A 21,188-nucleotide genomic window follows, 5' to 3' on the forward strand; every position below is an offset into this window, starting at 1 on the left:
CATGTTTTTTTTAAGATTTAGTAGGACTCTGTATAAACCGACCATTAGTAATGGCCAGATTTTCAACTCCATTTTTCAGCCACCACGGGTTACCATTGGCCAAATGGTCACAGTAGAAAAGTTTCTTGAAGTATATAATTCATTTCTATGGTGGCATTTGGCCACTTAGAACCTTAAATCCTAATTTTTTAGAATGGCCTCAATCATTTTGTATCGTAACGTTGGAATGTTTTGACAGAACATTTGAACGTAAGACATTTCAATTACATAGTTGTTATGCCCTCCACGTTCGAACGTATATTTTATACCTTCAAACATTACTTTTCGTTGCATTTACGTTCGGACATTGAATTTTAACGTTCAAACATACTACTTTTCAATTTATTCGTTGTTTTGCCATCTAGGTTCGAACGTAAATATTTACATTTGAACGTAAAACACATACGTTCTAACGTGGAAGGCAGAATGTTCGAACGTATCACATTTCAAAATTCTTAGCCGTTATACCCTTATCGTTCGAACATGTATATTATACGTTCGAACGTTATTTGTTATGTTTGAACGTTAAATACATACATGCGAACGTTTTATCTGAACGTTCAAACATATGTTATATTATATTAATACGAAAGATGCATCAATAGCACTAATAATTTTTTTTCCTTTTTTATTTAAAGGATATGCCTCATCATTTGCAAACTAGGAAATGGGGGAAGGAAAGAGCCACTCAGGACACTGCTCGGATCGAGGCTCGTAGTGTTATGCTAGAGCAAGAGGTCCTGATTAATGAGTTCGATCAGCTCAGATGAGAGCAGACGAACCTCAGAGATGTCTTCATCAATAGAGGCTGGGAAAATATCTGCACACTGAGGGGGAAGGTATACCCCTCAATGGTTCGAGAGTTCTATATGGGATGTGCTCCATATCTCAGGACGCATTGTCTCACACTGTGAACTGTGACCGTAAGCGGTGTTTCGTTTGAGACTTCATAGTGTGTCATCACCAAGATCCTCTGGATTCGTCAAGTAGTTGAGACATCGACTACAACTGACTCTCAGACTGGCGACACAACCATGGTTTGCATATCTGCACTGCACACGGCACACTCGATGCAGATGTAGGCACCTCTGCATCATCTATAGGACTAGTTAAGCTAGTAGATGATGCTAGAGATGCAGACCGGTCAGAGGCCAAGGCTACTGACCGTGAGGATCAGGATGATGGCCGAGACGAGAATTTCTACATCCTCACCAGCAAAGACCGCATGCAGATCGAGAGGAAGAACGTCTTCAACCAAATACATCTGCTACCTTTCTTCCGCATGTTATAGCTTATTATTGCAACAAACTTAGATCCTGTGGCACATAAGACCACATTTAGTCGGATTTGGACACAGTTTTTTATACGAGTGGTACGTGGAGATCCCATCGATTAGCCACTACACATCTTTGAGAGGATCCGTTACGAGGCGAGCATCGTCTCCACGGACAACCTCTCATATGGTGTCATCATCAGCCGGTTATTACTTACTTGGAGAGTGCCACTCCAGCCGAAGGAGCTAGTCACATATCAAATGAGCCTCATCGACATGAGCACGCATCGACATAGAATTGGACAGGTGAGGGGGTATCCTCGACGTTAGACACCCCTTGTAGTGGATCTAGTTCCTCTAACGTAGCCGTAGCCCTGGCTTGGTGTGGGTAGTAGTAGTCAACAACCAATGAGTACATCTGAGAGATATGCACTACATGCTTGGGTTGATACAGTGATTTCACAACTGACTGCGTATATCGATCGACAGATCGTGGTTGTAGAGGAGTTTGTCGCCAACATAGCCCTTCGTATAGATATCCTCAACAAGAAGGTTGATACCTCTAGTGAGGAGATACGGAGTACGAATTTCGTGAACAACGCGTTCGTCTAAGTGTTGTTTACGAAATTCTATCATATTATATATTTTGCTTTTATTTAATATATCTATTGTTTTTTAATTTCAATTCTCAATCCTCTTTAATGTTAGATTTTTCAACATTAATATTAAATCACTGCACTTAAAATATATATAAACATAAATTTATATATTTATATATATATATATATAATTATATTTTACAAATTGTGTATATATAAATATATATTCCAATTTTTTAGACTTGTTCACAAATTATGCACTATAAAAATCACATAATTTTTAAATTAGAATCATATTTAATTTAAATTTACAATTAACATTTGAATGTTGGTGCAAAAACATTTCATGTTTGCATGTAAGTAACCTCAATGTTCAAACGTATATGTGACGTTCGAATGTACATTTCCCCTCCGTTTGAACGTAAAAAAAATCGCATCTGTCTTTAGTGATAGATTCTAGAAATCGTCACAGAAAATGCTTTTTAATGAAGGTTTGGAGACTGTCACAATTTCTCAACCGTCACTAAAAAATAATTATATTGTAGTGTTATATAATGCTTATCATCTTTAGCAAGTCTAAAAAATGATATAAAGCTTATCCTTTGAATTAAAGAAAACAATAATTATTGACTTTAAAAAAATAATGATTAATGGTCGATTTTATACAGGTTTAATTGAAAAATTAACTTGGAAATTATATAAAGACAGATTCATTCTCATGGATTCTCCCATTGAATGATCAACAGCTGCTATTAAAAGCCAGGAGACATATCTGCAGAAGAAAACAAAATATTCCCTATTTAGTGAATGATATTGGTTTTGTCCGCCTCTCTCTCCACATCAATGATTAACAACCTTTTTATATATCACAAGATTTAAGAGTAGTTATTTAATTACCACTTATTGAAACTTGCATAGCTTGGTTTCCCTATCAACGGCTAGGGAAAGAATTCAGCCCAAGGGTTCATAAAGAAATAGAAAGAACCCAAACAATTAGAGATGTGGAGGCCACCACACAAAAATATTGTCGTTGTTGTTAAGAATACTACTAATATTGTCCAATGAGATAAAAACGACAGTGTTAATGTCATGTTTCACAAGCTTGAGCAACTCAGTGTTAACAACACTCGAACCTTTACCAGTAAAGAAAAAGGGTAGACCTTGGGGCCCGTGACACCTCCAACAATCAATTTAGTCTTTATATAGAAGATGAGTAAAGGAGATGAAGAGAAGATAATCGAGAAAGAGATGTGTAGACACTAACTTTTTGTTGGTTGCAAGAGGCACCTATTTATACCTGATGGCATGGTCTCCATGCTATTAAGGTGTCGCTCGGTAGGAGATTAGACTTTCCGACAGCTCATTTGTTATGTCATAGAATGTTCAGAGTTGATAGCAACGCCCCCTAACACGAGACCTCTTCCGGTGTGCTCCGAGTCGTGACAGAATTGAATACGACAAATTCCTAGCCACGATAGCATTGAATGCGGCATGTTCCAAGCCGTGGTTGCATTACATGTGGCATGCATTCTTCTTCCCTTCTCATTAATGCAGCGTGGCTTCCTTCCCATGCTTCACATCCCTCATTAATGCAGCGTGCTTTCCTCAGCCTTTCTTTCATGCCTGTGATGATTGAGTTGCGATATTTAAGGTTGGTGAGTGTGCCAGGTCGTTAGTCAGTCGATCTCTGATTTGTCTCCCTGGCCCACAGTTTGCCATGGTTCCCTATCTACCTATCTTCTCAAATCGAGCCTTCGATGTATGCATGGCCCTGCCTAGCTTCCGTTTCTGGTATGGGCCTGGGCCTGACCCAAGGAATAATTCCATCTACAGTACCCCAAGAATTTTCAGCACCCTTTGGGGCTATAAATTATGAAGAAAATTTCTTTTGTTCCTTTAAATTCCAACCGGAGGGCTTTTATGATGGGTTGGGATATTCGCACGTTCACATTTGTCCGTTCCCTTTCTCCAGATCCTTAGGATGCAAAACGTTCCCTGAATGTGCCTCCTTCCATGTGTAGTGCTAATAATGATTCTTGCCCTCATTAGTTGGAGTTGTCCCTTCAAATGGACTCCCGTGCTTGGACATGGCATTTAGGGTTGGTTTGTGCAAGGTACGTGCCTTGTTGGTGACTGTTAGTTTGGTTTGACATCCCTTGGGATTTGGTGTCACCGTTTTAGAAGTCTCGTTGCCCCCTCACATTATTTAAGCCTATTGCCTCCTTCTTCTCTCTCTCTCTTGCCATTTATGTTACTCCAGGTCTTTCCTTCCTTCTTCTTCCTTGAGCTTCCCCTATTCTCATTTTTGGAACATCGAAGTTATAATCTCTCATTCCTTCTACTATGTCTAACCAAGGCAACAAATGTCTGTTTCAACTATTTTGCCAGGAAACGGTGGTTGTTCGCCATGACTAATGACGACCTTCGGGCATACCATAGGTCGTACAATATTCCTCTGGACACCGTTCTGGAGATTCCTAGTCCTTGTGTCCCTGCTGTGGATGCTGGCGGGCTGCCAACACGAGTTACCCTCTTACACTAAATGTTCATCAACGGATTGTGGTTGCTGTTCTGCCGTCCCATTAGGAATATTATGGATCTTCTCGAGTTGGCCTTGACGCACCTTCATCCCAATGCCTATCTCTTGATGGTGGCCAGTTGTATTGCCTTCCATATAGCCCTTGGTTTTTCAGAGGATTACCCCGATTTGACAGCTCTGAAGTTTTTATAGGTATACCGCATCAACCGGCTTCCTAGGAACATCTGCAGTTTCTAGTTGCATTCTTCAGAGAAACGTTTTGTCTCCTTAGAGAAGCTCCACTCTTCGATAAAAGAGTGGCAACAATGTTTCTTCTTCGTTTATGGTTCGAGCTGGGAGTTCCCGAAAGAGGAGTTGGTAGAGCGGGAATTCCCAATCCGGGTGGTCTAGGCCAAAGTGCCAAGTTCTAAATCTCCTTCAATCAAATTGTCGAAGAGAAAAGATTGCCACGGTAATGTCTTGGGCAACGACTCACGCCACCCTTTCTGAGACTGACACGTTGTTGACTGACAGCAACAATTACATAACGCTTCCTCACTGTTGACATGTGCTCGGTCGGGAGTTCTTGATGGTTCATCCTTCCCCTCCTAAAGAGAACATTGGGCCACTTCTCCGCCAGAAGGTGGCCAGGGGAAGTGGCCACGGACAAAGGAGAGCTCTTCTGGATCTGCCCGTTCTGGGTTTGGGGGTCCTCACCCTTGTCCATCTGGGCCATCCCCAGTTGTCCCTCTTGCCTGCAGTCATGAATAGCCTTCAGGTTCGACGTTTCATCCACCAGCTGGGTCTCCTTTTAGCGAGTATGGTATTAATCCTTGTCTAGCATCCAAATCACAAGGTCATAAGGCTCCCAGCAGCTCTTGCTCAAACCCCCAGGTTCTCGCCCAGAGGAGCCTTGAGAGTTCCACCCACCCATCATCATCGGGCACCCCGATAAGGGAGAAAGCAATTCTCGTCAGGCCGCTCCAATTACAAGTTCTCCTTCTGCCCGCCAAGGCCAACCGATAAGTAACCCATTTGTGATTTGCTAAATTATGTCTTTGCTTTTCTTTCATTATACTTTGTTAATTCAATGTCTTCCATCTTCCAAGTTCGGTGGGAGATGATGAGGAAGATGACATTGACATCGCTTTCCATTTCTCCAAAACTTTCAAAAATCTGCCCGCTTGTCAATCTGGTTAGACGATAGAAGCTTTTCATTCGTTCGAGGAGATGCTCAAGTAGGCGAGAGTTCCCCGAGGACTTGCTCAGGTGGAAGCTGCCTACCTTCTGCACCACCTCCAGAAATTTCGAGTCTCATTCCTCCAAGCTTTTCTACAGTTCTCGATCCGAGGGGTCTCAGTGTTACACCCCAGCCTACTCCTCCCAAAGTTATGGAGCCTATTCCTCCCAAAGTTGTGGAGCCGACTTTTCGAGAGACTGTAGAACCAACTATCAAGGAGGTTGTGGAACCATCCATTTAGGAGGTCATGAAACCAACCTCTCGAGAGGTCTCAATCTCTTCAGAGACCTTGGAGCCAAACCCTCCCTTTGCTTTCAAGCCCAATAAACCGAATATCGGTGGGGGGGGGGGGGGGGGGGGGGGGGGGCTCTTCATCAGTTCCTGAGTCTATCCCTCCAACTTTTCCAGAGGTAGTATCTCCTCCTTCAACCTCTCTGGTATTGGTTCTTCTATTCTTTACTCGGGCTCCTCTTTTCTTACATCGTCGCGTCATGCCTTGTTGATTATCTATCTCAAGAATCCATGGTTCCTAAAGTTGAAGCACATTCTCCGAGTCGCATTGATGCTATCCTGGTGGAAGATAGCCCCTCCCCCACATCTCCCTCAACCCAAGGCAGATCGAGCCAATTTGAGGCCCCACGAGGAGGACCTTCTGCTCCAGCTGGGGAAGAGCCCGGCTTATTATTCACCTCTCCTCAGGCTGTTTTGTCATTGGTGCGTCCAGGGTTCTCCCCTCTCCCTAGGGGAACCAAGTCTCAGAAGAGGGGCCAAGTTTTAAGGAGGCTCGGGCAGAGTCAACTGATGCACAAGCATGAAAGTTCAGGCTACTATTTATCAGTGCAAGAGTGTTTCACTTCCATTGTTCTAGCTTGATTTTGACCCTTGCACTCTTCTTACATCCTTATTTTTCTGGCATTCAGGCAGCTGAGCAATTTGTGAAGATGGTGGCAAAAGATCGAGAGGTCCTTGAAAAGGAGCTCAGGGCTCAAAGAGCCCTAAACAGCCTCATGCACCTCCAAGAAAAGAAGATGAGTGATGACCTCCACGATCTGTGTGTGGAGCATAATTCCTTGATGGAGGACAATGAGTTTTGTTGCCAAAAGATACGCACTCAAAGGAAGGAGACCGAGATAAAGGACCATCAGATGAAGGTGAAGGATCACCAGCTTCGAACGAAAGACCTGGAGATAATGCTGAAGGGTAAGGAGATCCAATTGCGGGATTTGGAGATCGAGGAGAAGGATCGGGAGATCACTTCGAAGATCCGAGAGTTGAAGTCCCTTAGGAAGGAGCTTGACGCCCTTCAGAAAAAGTCTGACCACCTTCTTCCCGAAAGCGGAAATGCCCGGGCAGAGGTTGTGAAGCTCGAGTTCGAGCTGGATTTCACCCGAGCAAGGCTAAAAGAGAGCCAAAGGGTAGTCAAGGTGACAACGAGAAAAGCTAAATGTTCCGTTGAGCGGCATTGTCGACTGCTTCGCAGTTATTTCTGGCTTTCTATGTCGGAGCATAAACTAAGGGCTTCTGCTCGGTGACTCCGGTCTGAAGTTGCCCAACTGGAGTCTTTTCTAGATGCTGCTTGACAGCAGGTGGACCTCATTGATTCCCAGCTCGATTAGCTTCTACTCTTCATAAGGATGCTTCGTTTTATGGGTACAAAGAGGGTTTGGAGTGTCTGCGTGACCAACTGATGGAGAACCCTGAAACTAACCTCAGAACCTTCGACTTGGAAATGCTCCCCCCAGATCGCGAGTCTTATCGGCATATGAAGACCATAGGCATAGAGGAGATGCCTCTAGCTTTTCATGATGCCCCACGATAATTTTGTTTCCAGCTAGCACAGGCTCTTGATGTAACCTAAAACATTATTATACAAGTATAGCTTTGATTTCATACATCATGGTTGAATTTTTGCTTCTCTTTTTGTCTTCCTCTCCCGATGTTTGCGTTTGTTTGCATTCTCCCCTTGCCCTTTTTCCCTAGACTTAAGTCAAGTAATGAGCTGGGAAACCGAGTAGAGCATTCTGCTGGGAGAAACCGAGCAGAGAATCCTGCTAGGGAAAACTGAGTAGGACACTCTGTTGGAGAAAACCGAGCAGGGTACTCCTTACTTTACAGACGTTACATCAAGTTTCATGCTTGTTTGGCAGCTTGTAAAGCAACTATTTGTATCCTACATGTGGCATGCTAGTGCCAATTAGGCTTCTGTATTAAATAATGCCTATTTGAATTCTGAGCCATAACTCTGTCTTTTACTGTCATTAATCCGGTAGATGTGCATTAATTCGGTATTGACTCCACATTAACTCCTTTATTAAATCCATATGTTGTACCGGTAGAGGCGCACTAGTTCCGCACATTAACTCTACATTAATGTCGCACATCGCAATAATTAAGGGATTTTGATTTTCTCGAGGGGATACATGGCTTCCTCGGGTGACTTATGGACTTATGACGCCTCAATAGGCCAAATGACCACTTCGCCTATTAAATATCCTTTCCCTTTGCTGTGGATTTCATCATATCTACTTTTGTCTTTTCTCTTCCTTTTGTTTGGCCTTTCTTTCTTCTTCTTCACGATTTCAATGGCGTCTTCACATCCTAACATGCGAAAAATTCTATGGTGGAGTCCTGGCTGTCGATGGATATGGTAGTTCAAGCGTCAGAGGGTTGAGTTGTTCATCCTTCTTATTCTTACATTTTTTCTTACTGTACCCTACTTGTTCATACCCTTTTACAGGGCTCAACTTCGAAAGCTTCTCTGGATATCAGAATCTCTCCGGAGATCTGCTTCTATGATCGTTACCTGCTTGTTCACAGTAAAGAAGGGCATGAATAGTAGGGGGTGGCAGAGGAGGAGGGGCCTCTAGCCTGTCTTTTCCACCAGAAATTTCTCCTCCTTGCTGGGACGAATCTATAACCGCCTGCGAGGAGTTGATAGGCCACACTTCCCCTCATCAAGTTTTCTTTTTGTTACCAATTGTCTTGAAATTTTACAACATAATTTTCTCCTTGCAGCTTCGCAGCCCTACGATGATGTAATTTTCTCCTTGTAATTTCATATTAATAATGAAATGATTTTGTGTACTTGGTTGTTTGATTTCTGCCTTCTTTTGTGATTTGTTATCTTATTGCTTCCCCTTCTGTTTCTTAGGTTTTTCTTTAATGGCCCTTTGACTTGAGCTTCTCGAGGTCTCTGATTTTTGGTCGACATGTGTACCCTACGAAGGCTGGCAAGTCTAATCGAGGGATTGGCTTGTGTTCTGATTGGCTGTTGTTCAAGGCCGGGCCCCTAGGCTCCGATCCTTAGCCAATGCATCGCAGGCAGCAACCTTGCACAAAAGTTGGCGAGTCAGGGGACTCGTGTTCTAAGCAGCTAGTGTAAGGACATAGCTTAGGGCTCCGATCCTCGTCCATGACTTCATGGCCAATCAAGAGATTGGGTTTGTACCCCGCAAAGGCCGGCAAGTCTAATCGAGGGATTGGCTTGTGTTATGATTGGCTGTTGTTTAAGGCCGGGCCCCTAGGCTCCAGTCCTTAGCTAATGCATCGCAGGCAGCAACCTTGCACAAAAGTCGGCAAGTCAAGGGACTCGTGTTCCGAGTAGCTAGTGTAAGGACATAGCTTAGGGCTTCGATCCTCGGCCATGACTTCATGGCCAATCAAGAGATTGGGCTTGTACCCCGTGAAGGTCGACAAGTCCAATCGAGAGATTGGCTAGTGTTCCGACTAGCTGTTGTTCAAGGCCCGGCCCCTAGGCTCGGGTCCTTAATCAATGCATTGTAGGCAGCAATCTTGTACAAAGGTCGGCGAGTCAAGGGACTCGTGTTCCGAGCAGCTAGTGCAAGGACAGAGCTCAGGGCTCCAATCCTTGGCCATGACTTCATGGCCACTCAAGAAATTGGACCCCGCAAAAGGCTGGTAAGTCCAACCGAGGGATTGGCTTGTGCAGTTATACTATTTATTTTATCTGTCTATCTAGGCTCACATTCAACCATATTTTAACTTATCTCTGCATTTTGCACACAGTGCATTGATACAACAATTGTTTTCCAATCCATCTTACATAAGACTTTTTTCCTAGAGTTAACATCTTAATAGTCAGCACGACAACGTAAGCACCTAACAATTGAGTGTGGTTGCAAGTTTGAGATTTTATTACAAAATTCGAAACTAAAAATTGGTAAAAGAAATAACTACCACATTTTTAATATATATAACTATATATTAGAATTTTTATTTTATTGTAATAAATATGAAGAGGACATCCTGACCAGTTAGTCCCACATGGACCTGGGCCCCATTTAAGCCTGAAGTCTTCCTTATTACCGGAAAACCCAACTCAATATCAAGAAAATCCAGTCCACGGCCAATATCGACTGGATAACTATCGAGAAATGCTTTTATATTTAGAGATATTGAAATAATTACGGTCAACTATAAAAAATATATTTTAAAAAAATCAAAATCTGAACTTTTAAGTTATAATATATATTACCTATTTTTAATATTTTATCTAATAATTAAATATTTTTTAATAATTAGTGGAATCCACCACTTTTTTGAAAAAATCAAAATATTTATGAATTTTTAAATTAATAATATATATTATTTATTTTTAATGAAAAAAAAAAACTATTCTTCCCGCTGGTAGCACCTGTTGGGACCTATCGCTAGTTTTTGTTTTTAATTTTTTTTATTTAGCTATTAAGTAAGTGTTTTTTTATTAATGTTATAAGTTCTTTTTTAAAAAAATATTTAAACTTGTTAAAAAATACATATAAAAAAATAAAAAAAAATAAGCAAAAAAAATTTGTAAAGCCTCAGCAGAAATTTTTAGGGGTGGCTGTAGAACTTAGGGCTGTGCAGATTACCTAAAAGCCCGTTGGACCCGTTTAAAATTACCCGACCCGACCCAGCTTTTATCGATTCATTATCTGATCGGTTTCCAACCCGACTAGTTATGCGGGTTGTTTACGTTAGTGTCAACCCGTCCAAATATAAATACAAACTTATCAGTTATCAAACCCTAGCCACCCAACTCCAAGTCCCGAGCAAAAAACCCTTCCCTCTTTATCTCTCGTGTCTGTGGAGTGAAGAATCACAGCAAAAATGAGTCGCAGGGCAGCATCAGTCGGACTGAAGGGGAAGAAGAAGGGAGCCACATTCGTGATTGACTGCGAGAAGCCAGTTGAGGAAAAGATCATGGATATTGCCTCACTTGAGAAGTTCCTCCAGGAGAGGATCAAGGTCGGAGGCAAGGTCAGCGCTCTCTGTGAATCCATCACCGTCGTCCGCAAAGAGAGCAAAATCTCTATCACCTCTGACAGTAACTTCTCTGAAAGGTATCTCAAGTACTTGACTAAAAAGTACTTGAAGAAGCACAATGTGAGGGACTGGCTTCGGGTGATTGCTTCCAACAAAGACAAGAATGTTTACTTCAATATTGTCGAGAATGAGGGCGAGGAGGAAGACTGAATATCTACTATTCTTGTTTGCTACTACCGCTTCTGCAAACGACTGCATCCGAATGAATAAAATATTGTTAGAATATATTTTTAATATTATTTTTGTTTTGAGATTTGAAAAAGTTGAATTGTTTATTTTATTTTGTATTGGAAGTTGGAAAAGTTGTAATGATTAGATGAGATGAAATGAGATGTTTTCTGAAAGCAAACGAGGCGGCAATACTAATTTTTTAGACTAATTAAGAAAACAGGGAATAAGATTGCAGTAATGTATGCAAGTTTAATTAATTAAATTTTTTTGACTTTTGGTTGCTTCGGAGCTTTTGAGAGGGGCTGTGGGAGTGAAGGGAAGGGAGGGGCGTGTTTGAGAAGGAAAAATTTAATTGTAAACGATTATGCGTACTAATATGTACACCTATTCAATATGATTGATCAAAAAATAGATTTTATTGAAAACAGTGCTAATTTGAATTTAGAATATGAAGGCAATAATATTAGTACGCAGATTGGTACCCAAACTTGCTTGTACATAGTAAAACTCGTTTGAGAAACTTCTGACGGAGAACTTTTGAATCAAGGCGTGAGAAAGATAAATAAAATAAAAGAGAATGACAGAGTTATTACTCTTTTTCTTTTTTCTTTTTTTCTTTTTTATTTTATTTAATAGTTAAAAAAATAATTATTAGTAAAATTATATATTTTTTTTAATGATTAAAAGATGGTTTGGATTTAAAGAAGAATTGAAATGGTTTATGAATAATAAAATAAAATATTGCTAAAATATTATTTTTTAATATTATTATTGTTTTAAGATTTAAAAAAGTTAAATTATTTATTATATTTTATATAAAAATTTTAGAAAATTATAACGATAAATTGAGATAAATTAAATTAGATTTTGAATTCAAACAACTCTTAAAAATGTTAAAAAAAATATTTTAAAAAATAATAAAAAATAATTATACTATAAATAATAAATGAATAGGAAATATGGTTGTCTTCGATGGTGGGGTAAAGAGAGAACGAAAAAGTAGGGAAAAGAAAAAAATATCTGAAGGAAAAAATGAGAACCAAATAATTGAGAGAGATCAAAACGAGATGAGAGTGAAAAAACAAATATTTTTTATATAACAGGTTACGCGGGATTAGCCCAGCCGGTTGCAAGTAGTTTTCCAAAATAAAAAAGAAAGTCACGTAACTTTGACTAGTATATTGGTCGTAACTGGCAGTACGGATATTATTAGCCAATAAAACAACCACTTGTATTACTGACAGAATAGGCGTTGTAGGAGTACTGTTTCTACGAAGATTGAGCCAAGTGCATAATGGGAGAGAGAGAGAGAGGCACGTGGGTTTCGGTCTTGGGGTTTGGAAATGGCAGAGAGAGTCAGCGACTCTTGGGGTTTGGAATGCCACTTTAATGGAGTGGGAAAAAGTTTTGTCCTTTTTTATGTTTTTGTACATAGAAAATGCAATGCTAACCGCTGGCGCTCCAGCTGGTAATGTTTTTTTTTTTTTTTTTTTAATTATTAATTAATTAATTATTTATTTATTATTTTGTTTTTTATTTCGTATTTTTTTTTATTAAGAACAACTTTATTGATTTGGTCAAAATTAAAGAATGATTAAAAAATTTAGATAATTTGTGTTAAAAAGACTCTACATTAAATTAGACATCTTAAAACAATTTAGATTTCAGTTACAGTACTTTATCTGTAACAGCCCACAAGAAATTCACTGGTAGAATTTCTTTTGACCTTAGGAACTTCGTGAAAACCCATACGTTTTTTCGAATCGACCAATCGCTCAGGTTTTAGTCTATCATCATAATCAGTGTTATCACTCATTATGATGCTAAATCTACGAGTTTATTTATTTGAGGTAGTTAGAAGTGTTAGAATGCATTATGGTCTACGCCATTAGACTTAGTGGATTATTTAGGATTTTATGGCGCAATAGCCTATTTTTATAATTCCGGAAGAAACGTCTGTTGAAAATTGTGAAATTATTTTTAGGGGCACTTCGGGGTTGAATTTCGGTAAACGATTTTCACTATAAGTTAATATGAATATTTAGAATTTTTCAGTACTAATTTTATTATGCAATTTTTTGGAGTGAATAGTAACCTCGATAAGCGCACCTAGTGCAATGTTTTTAAAATCACAGTGTGGAATGCCCAAATTAGGTTAGGGAAGTTTTATTTGGACACTCGGCAATATCTTAGCCACACATAGGGAATAGTATTAGACACTTGGTACAAAGAAAAACCATTAGATAGATTTGTGAAGGAATCAAGGTGTGAGATCATGCCACCTAAGCAAAACTGTGTTTCATCTGTTCAACCAAATTGTGCCAGACCAAAGAGGGTTTCAACCCTAGCAAAACCCTAAATGGTTGGAATCCAATTGAAACCCCAAAAGCTTGGTTGAAACCAAAACCCTAAATGGTATTCCCAAACCCTAAAGTTGGTCTCCAAACCCTTTTTAACCTGATTTCTAGCATTGTGTTTAATCACTTGATTAAATCACTTCCACATGCTATTAATTAATCAAATCCTTGTTATGACATCATTATTCAACCTTTTAAACCTTGGGAATTTGATTGGGCCAAGAAAAATTGATTTTGGGCTTGATAGCATCTCAAACCCTAACCAAACCCCCTTTAAACCCCAAATTGAAGCCCACTTGGTGGGGCCCACCAAGGCCCACGAAATTGGCCACCTTGGCAAAGGTTCTTGGAGAAGTTTCCTCCCCCACATGGTAGACCATCCACTGCCATTGGCTGCACCAAATAGTGCCTTGATGTGAAGGAGAAATCCACTTCATCAACCTCCATATCTCATAGCTGCTGCAGGCAGTCCATGCCTCTCACTATTCTCTACTTTATGTCACATAGACAACTCCAATCAAGGGTCTTTCAAGTCCATAACTTCCCCTTCCAGGAGTCTAAAGTCGTGCAAGACACACTTCTCTCCATTTCATCACTTCTTTCCCACTTCTTAGAGAGAAACCCAAAAGCGCTCTCTCGGGCAGATTTCTGTGTATTTTTGCGTGGCCATTTTCGACCCTTTGTAAGTATTTCGCACAATTTTTCCTTCATCTAAGTTGTTCTTTTTTGAGTCTAGTTTCCGTAGATATCTTATTCGTCTCAATCCATGCTCATTTGATTAGTAAAAAGTATTTTTAACCATGCAAAGGTCATTCTGGGCGTGAAACTGGAGAGTATGATATGTTTTAGAATTTTTGACCAAACTAATGGACATATCTTGGTCCGAAAATTTTATGGAGTATTGTTAACATGTTTTTATGAATGTTCATTGAGGTTTTATTGCATGACTAAAGCTTTTGATGATAGATTTCCTTAGATTTAGAAACTTGAAAACTGGAGGTGGGAAAACAGTTTTTGTTTTGTGAAAGTTTAAATATTTCGTGGTATAATCTTATTCCAAAGGCTTTGATATTTTTATATGATGATCCTAAGCCTCTTATATACATTTTAGGATGTTATTTCGAAGATATTTAGTATTATTTTTAAAGATATGATTTTTCTATGTAAGAGGATTTCGGTTTGGCCTAAGATTTGATTTTTTGGGTGAAATCCATGTTTTGTTGAATTTTAGCCATGTGATTTTAAGTTTGATGGTTAGATCTTCTTTAGGACACATTGTTAGACCTTGTGATGTTTTAGTTTGAAGATCACATGTCTTTAAGCCATGGATCAAGAGATTGATCAAATGTAGTTGAGAAAAAAGTTTCTGTTTTGGACTATGTTTAAAACCAAAAACTCCAAGTGTTGTTTTGTGATTTTTGGTGACTTTTGTTTGATGATTTAAAGCATGGTTGATCTTAGAATGATGTTATGAATATGTTAGAGGTAAGATTTGATTTTTTGGAATTCTTGGAGATGTTTTTATTAAGGTCAAAACTTGTGATTTAAAGGGCTTACTTTTTGTTAAAAAGTTTGGGTCTTTTTACAAAACGTTTGGTGTTGATGAATAGATTTTTCCTAATGGATATTTTAAGTGTGTTTTTAAATTTAGGATAGGAAGATCTTTATTACAAATTTTGGTTTAATCATGAGTTTTGAATTTTGAAAGAATTGAACCAAAATCAAGAGAAATGGCCTAAGTAGGTTTCGGCAATAGTGAGTTTTCCATAGTTGTGAATGATTTTAAATTTTTCTGAGTTGATATTTGAGTTTAGGACAAAATTTACATGAGGAATGTAAATTTTGGTAATTTTTGGAGATAGGATATGAAATCCTTAAGTTAGGGGTAAAATAGTCATTTTCCCATTTGTAAAGGGTAAAATGGTAATTTTATTCTAAGTTGCCTCTTTTCACATTTCTAATTGTTAGTAATTAATTTCTAACTTTTAGAATACCCTCTTACAGTTACTCGTGTTTCACACTTATTCTCGTAGAACGCGACTATCGAGGTAAGTTAGCTTTTAACTTACTATCAGTTTAATGTGTATGAGTGATAAGTAAGGGAAATAAAGTGTATGTATGCATGTTATCATATGTTTCATGCCAAGTCATTACATATTTATCTGTTACACAGAATTTATTCTATCACGAATTATTCATCTGTTACATAAGATATTCTGTCACGTATTTCTATACATTGCTATGCATTGCAAGTATGTCATGTTAAGTTAAGTATGCCATCTGTTACATGTATTTCATTTCACGTAATATTTACTGTCATATGTTATGCCATGTTACGGAATATTGTCTGTTATATGTTATGCCATGTTAAGAAATAATATCTGTTACATGTATGCCATGTTATAAAATATTTTCTGTTACAAGTAAGTCTCAAAGTAAGTCATGTATGTCATCTTCTGTTCACGTCACGTTACGCTACGTCAGGACTTCTGTCTTTTCATATTCATGTCATTCCGTCTTGAATACAGTTTGTGTATCTCGAGAACAGTCTTGTTAAGTTATTCATGTCAATCACGACCCTAAGTGCTAGGATGGGGTAATATCCTAGTGAAACTCCTTTGTTCACGCTAGAGTGTCTAAATAGGTGTGAAATTCCCTGGGTTGACGAAGTACAGTCAACAGATTGCGAATGAGGCTTAATTAGCTGGTCACCAGAGCGCGCTAGGCACTAACGCCGATGGAGCCAAACTTTATTTTACGTGTGTCCACAGCAAGTGTGGCACAAACAATTCATGGGGCCACAACAACTGTGGAGCATGAAGTATGGGGCCACAACAACTGTGGAGCATACACTACGTGAGACATAGCAATTGTGACACGTAGGATACGTGGGGCCACAACAACTGTGGAGTACGTATTAACGCACTCACAGCTGGTATAGACACCTGTGTTGTGATGCGGTAATCGGCAGGGACACACGGCTCAAGGAGACCTGTGTAGCACCCGTATGGTCACTTTAATGACTAAGTCTACTGAATAAGATTCCAAGTTCATGTATTTCACGTTCAAGTCATGTTTCACGTTATGTTATGTTCAAGTTTACGTTCATGTCAAGTTTCAAGTTTATGTCACGTCAAGCTAAGTTTCAGTTTCAGTTCAAGTTATGTCAGCTTATGCCATATTATGTCAAGTCATACTATGCTTATAATTTCATACCATGCTATGTCAAGATATGTTATGTTTACTATTGACTTTGATTGTGCATTATGCCTTTATTGCCATGCATGCATCATTAACCTGTGTGAAGGTTTTTTGTTAACTTGCTGAGATTTGTAATCAAATCTCACTGTGGTAGTCCCAACTACCATTCCCCCCGAATGGTAGATCTTATTACAGGATCTGAAGGAGAACTAGGGATCGACCAGTTGGAAACGGTCGACTAAGCGACGGTGTGACTTAGATGTAGTTACCCTAGATTACTACTTGTATTTTGTGGAGTTAAATCTCCAGCACTCTTTTGTTCACAATCATTTTGGACTAATATTGTGATCTCGGTTGTTAGTATGCCTTTATGTATGAAATATGTTTTAAGTATTTGGGATATTATAAGTTTGGTGCATGGTATTGCCAAAAGAAAAAAAAATTTATCCGCTGCGAATATTGCATAATGCTAGATGCATGTTAGGAACATTGCATCTTATATGTCATGAACGAGGGCAGGTAACCTTGTGTTGCATGTCCCGACGCTTCAGATGTCCGTTCGATCCCAAGCAGAATCTGTGGGCGTCACATTATCAAATATAACTAACTACAATTACTTCATCAAAAATTAAAATATTAATTTTTTATTCCAAGCAAATAAATTAAATTAATTAAAATATAATTAATTTAACATTTAGAATATAATTATTATTAACATTTAATAATACTTTTTTAATATTAATTTAATTAGAGTATAATTATTATTAATATTTAATTGGTAAAACTATAAAATGTGATAAAATTAAATTAATTAATTATTAAAATAATAATATTTTATTATTATATAGAGAGTAAATTGATAATCTAATGTAGGGATTGAATTTAAATAGAATAGGTAAATATAAATTCATATGATATTAACTAAAATTTAAAAATATATTTGACCAATCCAACGAGAAAGCTCTAAGAATCACGTATGAAGAATATATTATTCCTTGATGGGATCCAAGTATCCAACTCCAAGAGCCTGACGGCGATGTGTAGGCCATTCTTAGCCTCAAAGTCGAATCCGGTTACGATCCGGATGCCCAGATGAATACTGAGTTTTGTTACGTACAAGCAAATTTGCGTACTAATTTGTGTATTAATATTATTACTTTCATATTTTAAATTTAAATTAATATTATTTTCAATAAAATTTACTTTCGGACTAATCATATTGAATGAGTACGCGTATTATCATGCATAATCGTTTACAATTAAATTTTTCCATAATATTACAATGAAAAAATCTGATTGTAAGCGATTTTTTACACTAATACGCGCACCAATTCAATATAATTGGTCAAAAAGTAGATTTTATTGAAAATAATGCTAATTTGAATTTAAAATATGAAGACAACAATATTAGTATGCAGATTGGTACGCAAACTTGTTTGTACATAGTAAAACTCTAAATTAAAATGCACCATTTCATTAAACAATACAGCCATGTCAACGCTCGGTACGCAATCGGTACACCCACTCGCCTTGCTTTAGAGTTTTCCCTTAAAATATATGTAGATAGTAGTAAAGATTTATGAATAATAATAAAATAGTTTGAATTAAGATATTTTATTAATTTTTAGAAAGGAAAGAGAAAAAATTAAATAAAACTATTATAAAATAAAAAATTAATTTAATTTAATTTTTATTTCAAAATTTAAAAAGATTCTATTATTTTTTATGTACGGCTTTGTATGCAAAAGAAACCCTTGAATGAAGCCACCGCATGGGCCACACCCTTCGCAAATTTGATAACATATGTTCGTGGTTATTATAAGCATATGCATATGCTTAGCATACAAGTGTACAAGTATTTGCAGCAGAAAATATAAAATCGGCTTCTAAAATCATCCACAACTCACACTGTCTGCATCACAATGTTAAATACAACCATACAGTAATCCAGCAAAATCACTTAATTAAATACTTAAAATAAAAACAGAAAGGAAGTCCAAAACGGGGACAAGCTCTGTCTCACTCTTTTGAGGGTACTGGATCTCACATCCATCCTCAAATTAAGCTCTGTCTCATATCCATCCTCAAGTTAGCTGCTAACATTAGCAACAAAGTCTATGGTCCAAAGAAGCGGGATCATAGTGGGACTAGCTGTGACACCCCAAGGTCTCGCTTGTGATTTGAGAGAAGTCGTGATGTCAGAAAGTTGGCCACACAAGTCATACACCCCATGCATATTACGATTACAAGTGTGTGTATCCTCACATGCTAAATGAAAAGCGTATAATTAATTCGCACAGGAAAATAAAAATCATTAAATCTAAATAATTGTACCAGAGAAAATTAAACACATCACAACCACAATATCCATAAGCCACTTATCTCCAAACTATAGGATACAGAAATTTTTACAATCATCCAGATGTTCAAAAAAGTTTATACATAACAACTTAACAAAGCGGGAAAAAGACCCGATCCTCAATCCTCGTACTGTGCCGGATCTCTATGTCCATTACTACCACCAAAGTCTCCATTTGAATCAAAATCTACGGTTTCGAGATGCATGACTATAATGGGGCTACCAAGGTGAGATTTTGAAAATTTTTAGAAAGTGAAATGTAACGCTCCATATCCGGATGGGTTGGAGAGTTACCATCTGTCACCTATAATCATTTCTCGCAATACAATATAATTTCCAAAGGCTCCAGAAACAAAACATAAATTCATCTATTTCGGCCAATTACATAAATTTCTCTACTGCGTACTCAATACAATAATCAAATAAAATAAAGCAATTGCTCTACAAACTCCCTTAACTAGCATTAACATAAATCTCCTCTCCAATAACAATGGCATTCTTTTGTGCTTAATCCATTATACTTAAATAATCTCGCACATACTCCCTAATCTTGATCCTCAACCGATACATTCAAATCATCTGAAAAATATTATGGAGTTAAGGGATAAGTTATCAACAATTCAATAAGCACAAAATATATACTAGTATGTAAAAATGAACCTTTTTCACAGAGTTCAGAATGTGGATAAAAATATTTTTATTTTCAGAATACAGAACCAAAACATGTTCTCAAAATATTTGAGCGACTGTTCATAAGTATTCATATTCAAAAATAATTTGGCATATCATAACTGAACATCATCATCGTATCATATCATATCAGAACAAAAATCATATTTAATCTCCATGGTAATGTTTTGCTATCTCCGGTGGCCAAACCAGACAGTATCAAAATGTAAATTTTCCCCTTATTCATTCTGGAAGAGGTTGCCTATATGCAACAACCCACTAGGTTTGTGCATCTTAAGTATCCTTCATATGTGTAAGCTAAGAAAGACCATTTATGGTCTCAAATAGGCTCCTCGAGCTTGGATTTCAAAACTCAGTAACAAATTGTTTTCCTTGGGTTTTCAAGAGTCTAAATCTAATACTTCAATGTTTATTTATAGATTTTCTTCTCATGTTATTTTTGTTCTTATTCATGTGGATGACTTCATTGTTATAGTGTCTGATTCTAATCTTATTTCAAAGTTCATATCTGCTCTTGGTGCCTCATTTCCTATCAAGCATCTAGGTCAGTTACATTATTTTCTAGGTGTTCAAATTTTTCGACATAATGAGGGGCTGTTTCTTAGTCAAGCTAATTACATTTTGGATTTGTTACACAGAATAAACATGCACCAAGCAAAACTTGTGTCAACCCCTATGTCTGTCACCACTAAACTTTCAGCCTTTGACAGTCCTACCTTTGAAGATCCTCTTACATATAGGAGTGTTGTAGGTAGTCTCCAATATTTAGCGTTTAGTCATCCCGATATATCATTTGCTGTCAATAAAGTCTACTAATATATGCACAATCCTAAAATTTCACACTTGCAAGCAGTCAAGAGAATCTTTAGGTACCTTAGATCCACGTCTCACTTTGGTCTGTTTTTTCCTAAGTCATCTCCATGTACACTTTCTGCTTTCTCTGATGCTGATTGGGCTGGTTGCCTTGACGATAGAAAATCCACTGGAGGTTTTTGTATCTTTTTTGGTTCCCACTAGGTCCCTTGGGGCTCTAAAAAGCAGCCTACCATTGCTAGATCTTCAACGGAGGCTGAATATAAAGCCATTGCTAACACCACTTATGAGGTACTATGGATTCCATCACTTTTGAAAGAATTGAGAATTATTTTACAAGATCCACCAAAATTGTGGTGTGACAACTTGGGGGCAACGTATTTGACTGTAAGTCTAATTTTATATGCTCGTACAAAGCATGTAGAGTTAGATTATCATTTTGTAAGGGATAGGGTAGCAACTAAAACACTTACTGTCTCTTTTCTGTCTAGCAAAGATTAAATAGCTAACATTTTGACAAAACCTTTGTCCACTACAAGATTAAATAGCTAACATGTTGAGAATAAAAGCTTTGCACTTCATCCATCTGGTACGCAAAAGGAA

The 21,188-nt window shown here is 37.9% G+C and overlaps 1 protein-coding gene and 1 long non-coding RNA gene across 2 annotated transcripts; both read left to right on the forward strand.

Moving 5' to 3' along the window:
- The first annotated feature begins 6,051 nt into the window (after positions 1–6,051).
- Positions 6,052–19,506, forward strand: LOC121243865. The gene is made up of 3 exons (XR_005936312.1): positions 6,052–6,082; positions 18,711–18,717; positions 19,373–19,506. It is a non-coding gene; the product is annotated as an uncharacterized LOC121243865 (long non-coding RNA).
- Positions 10,779–11,193, forward strand: LOC121243864 (60S ribosomal protein L22-2-like). The gene has a single exon (XM_041141931.1). The coding sequence runs from the start codon at positions 10,779–10,781 to the stop codon at positions 11,142–11,144; it is 366 nt and encodes a 121-aa protein (XP_040997865.1). The 3' UTR covers positions 11,145–11,193.
- Positions 19,507–21,188: the final 1,682 nt, after the last annotated feature.

The sequence above is a fragment of the Juglans microcarpa x Juglans regia genome, chromosome 8S, assembly GCF_004785595.1.
Source record: "Juglans microcarpa x Juglans regia isolate MS1-56 chromosome 8S, Jm3101_v1.0, whole genome shotgun sequence".
NCBI lineage: Eukaryota > Viridiplantae > Streptophyta > Magnoliopsida > Fagales > Juglandaceae > Juglans > Juglans microcarpa x Juglans regia.

What these genes read in the sequence shown, in the direction of transcription:
- LOC121243864 (XM_041141931.1), top strand. Translation starts at nt 10,779, where the DNA reads ATGAGTCGCAGGGCAGCATCAGTCGGACTGAAGGGGAAGAAGAAGGGA.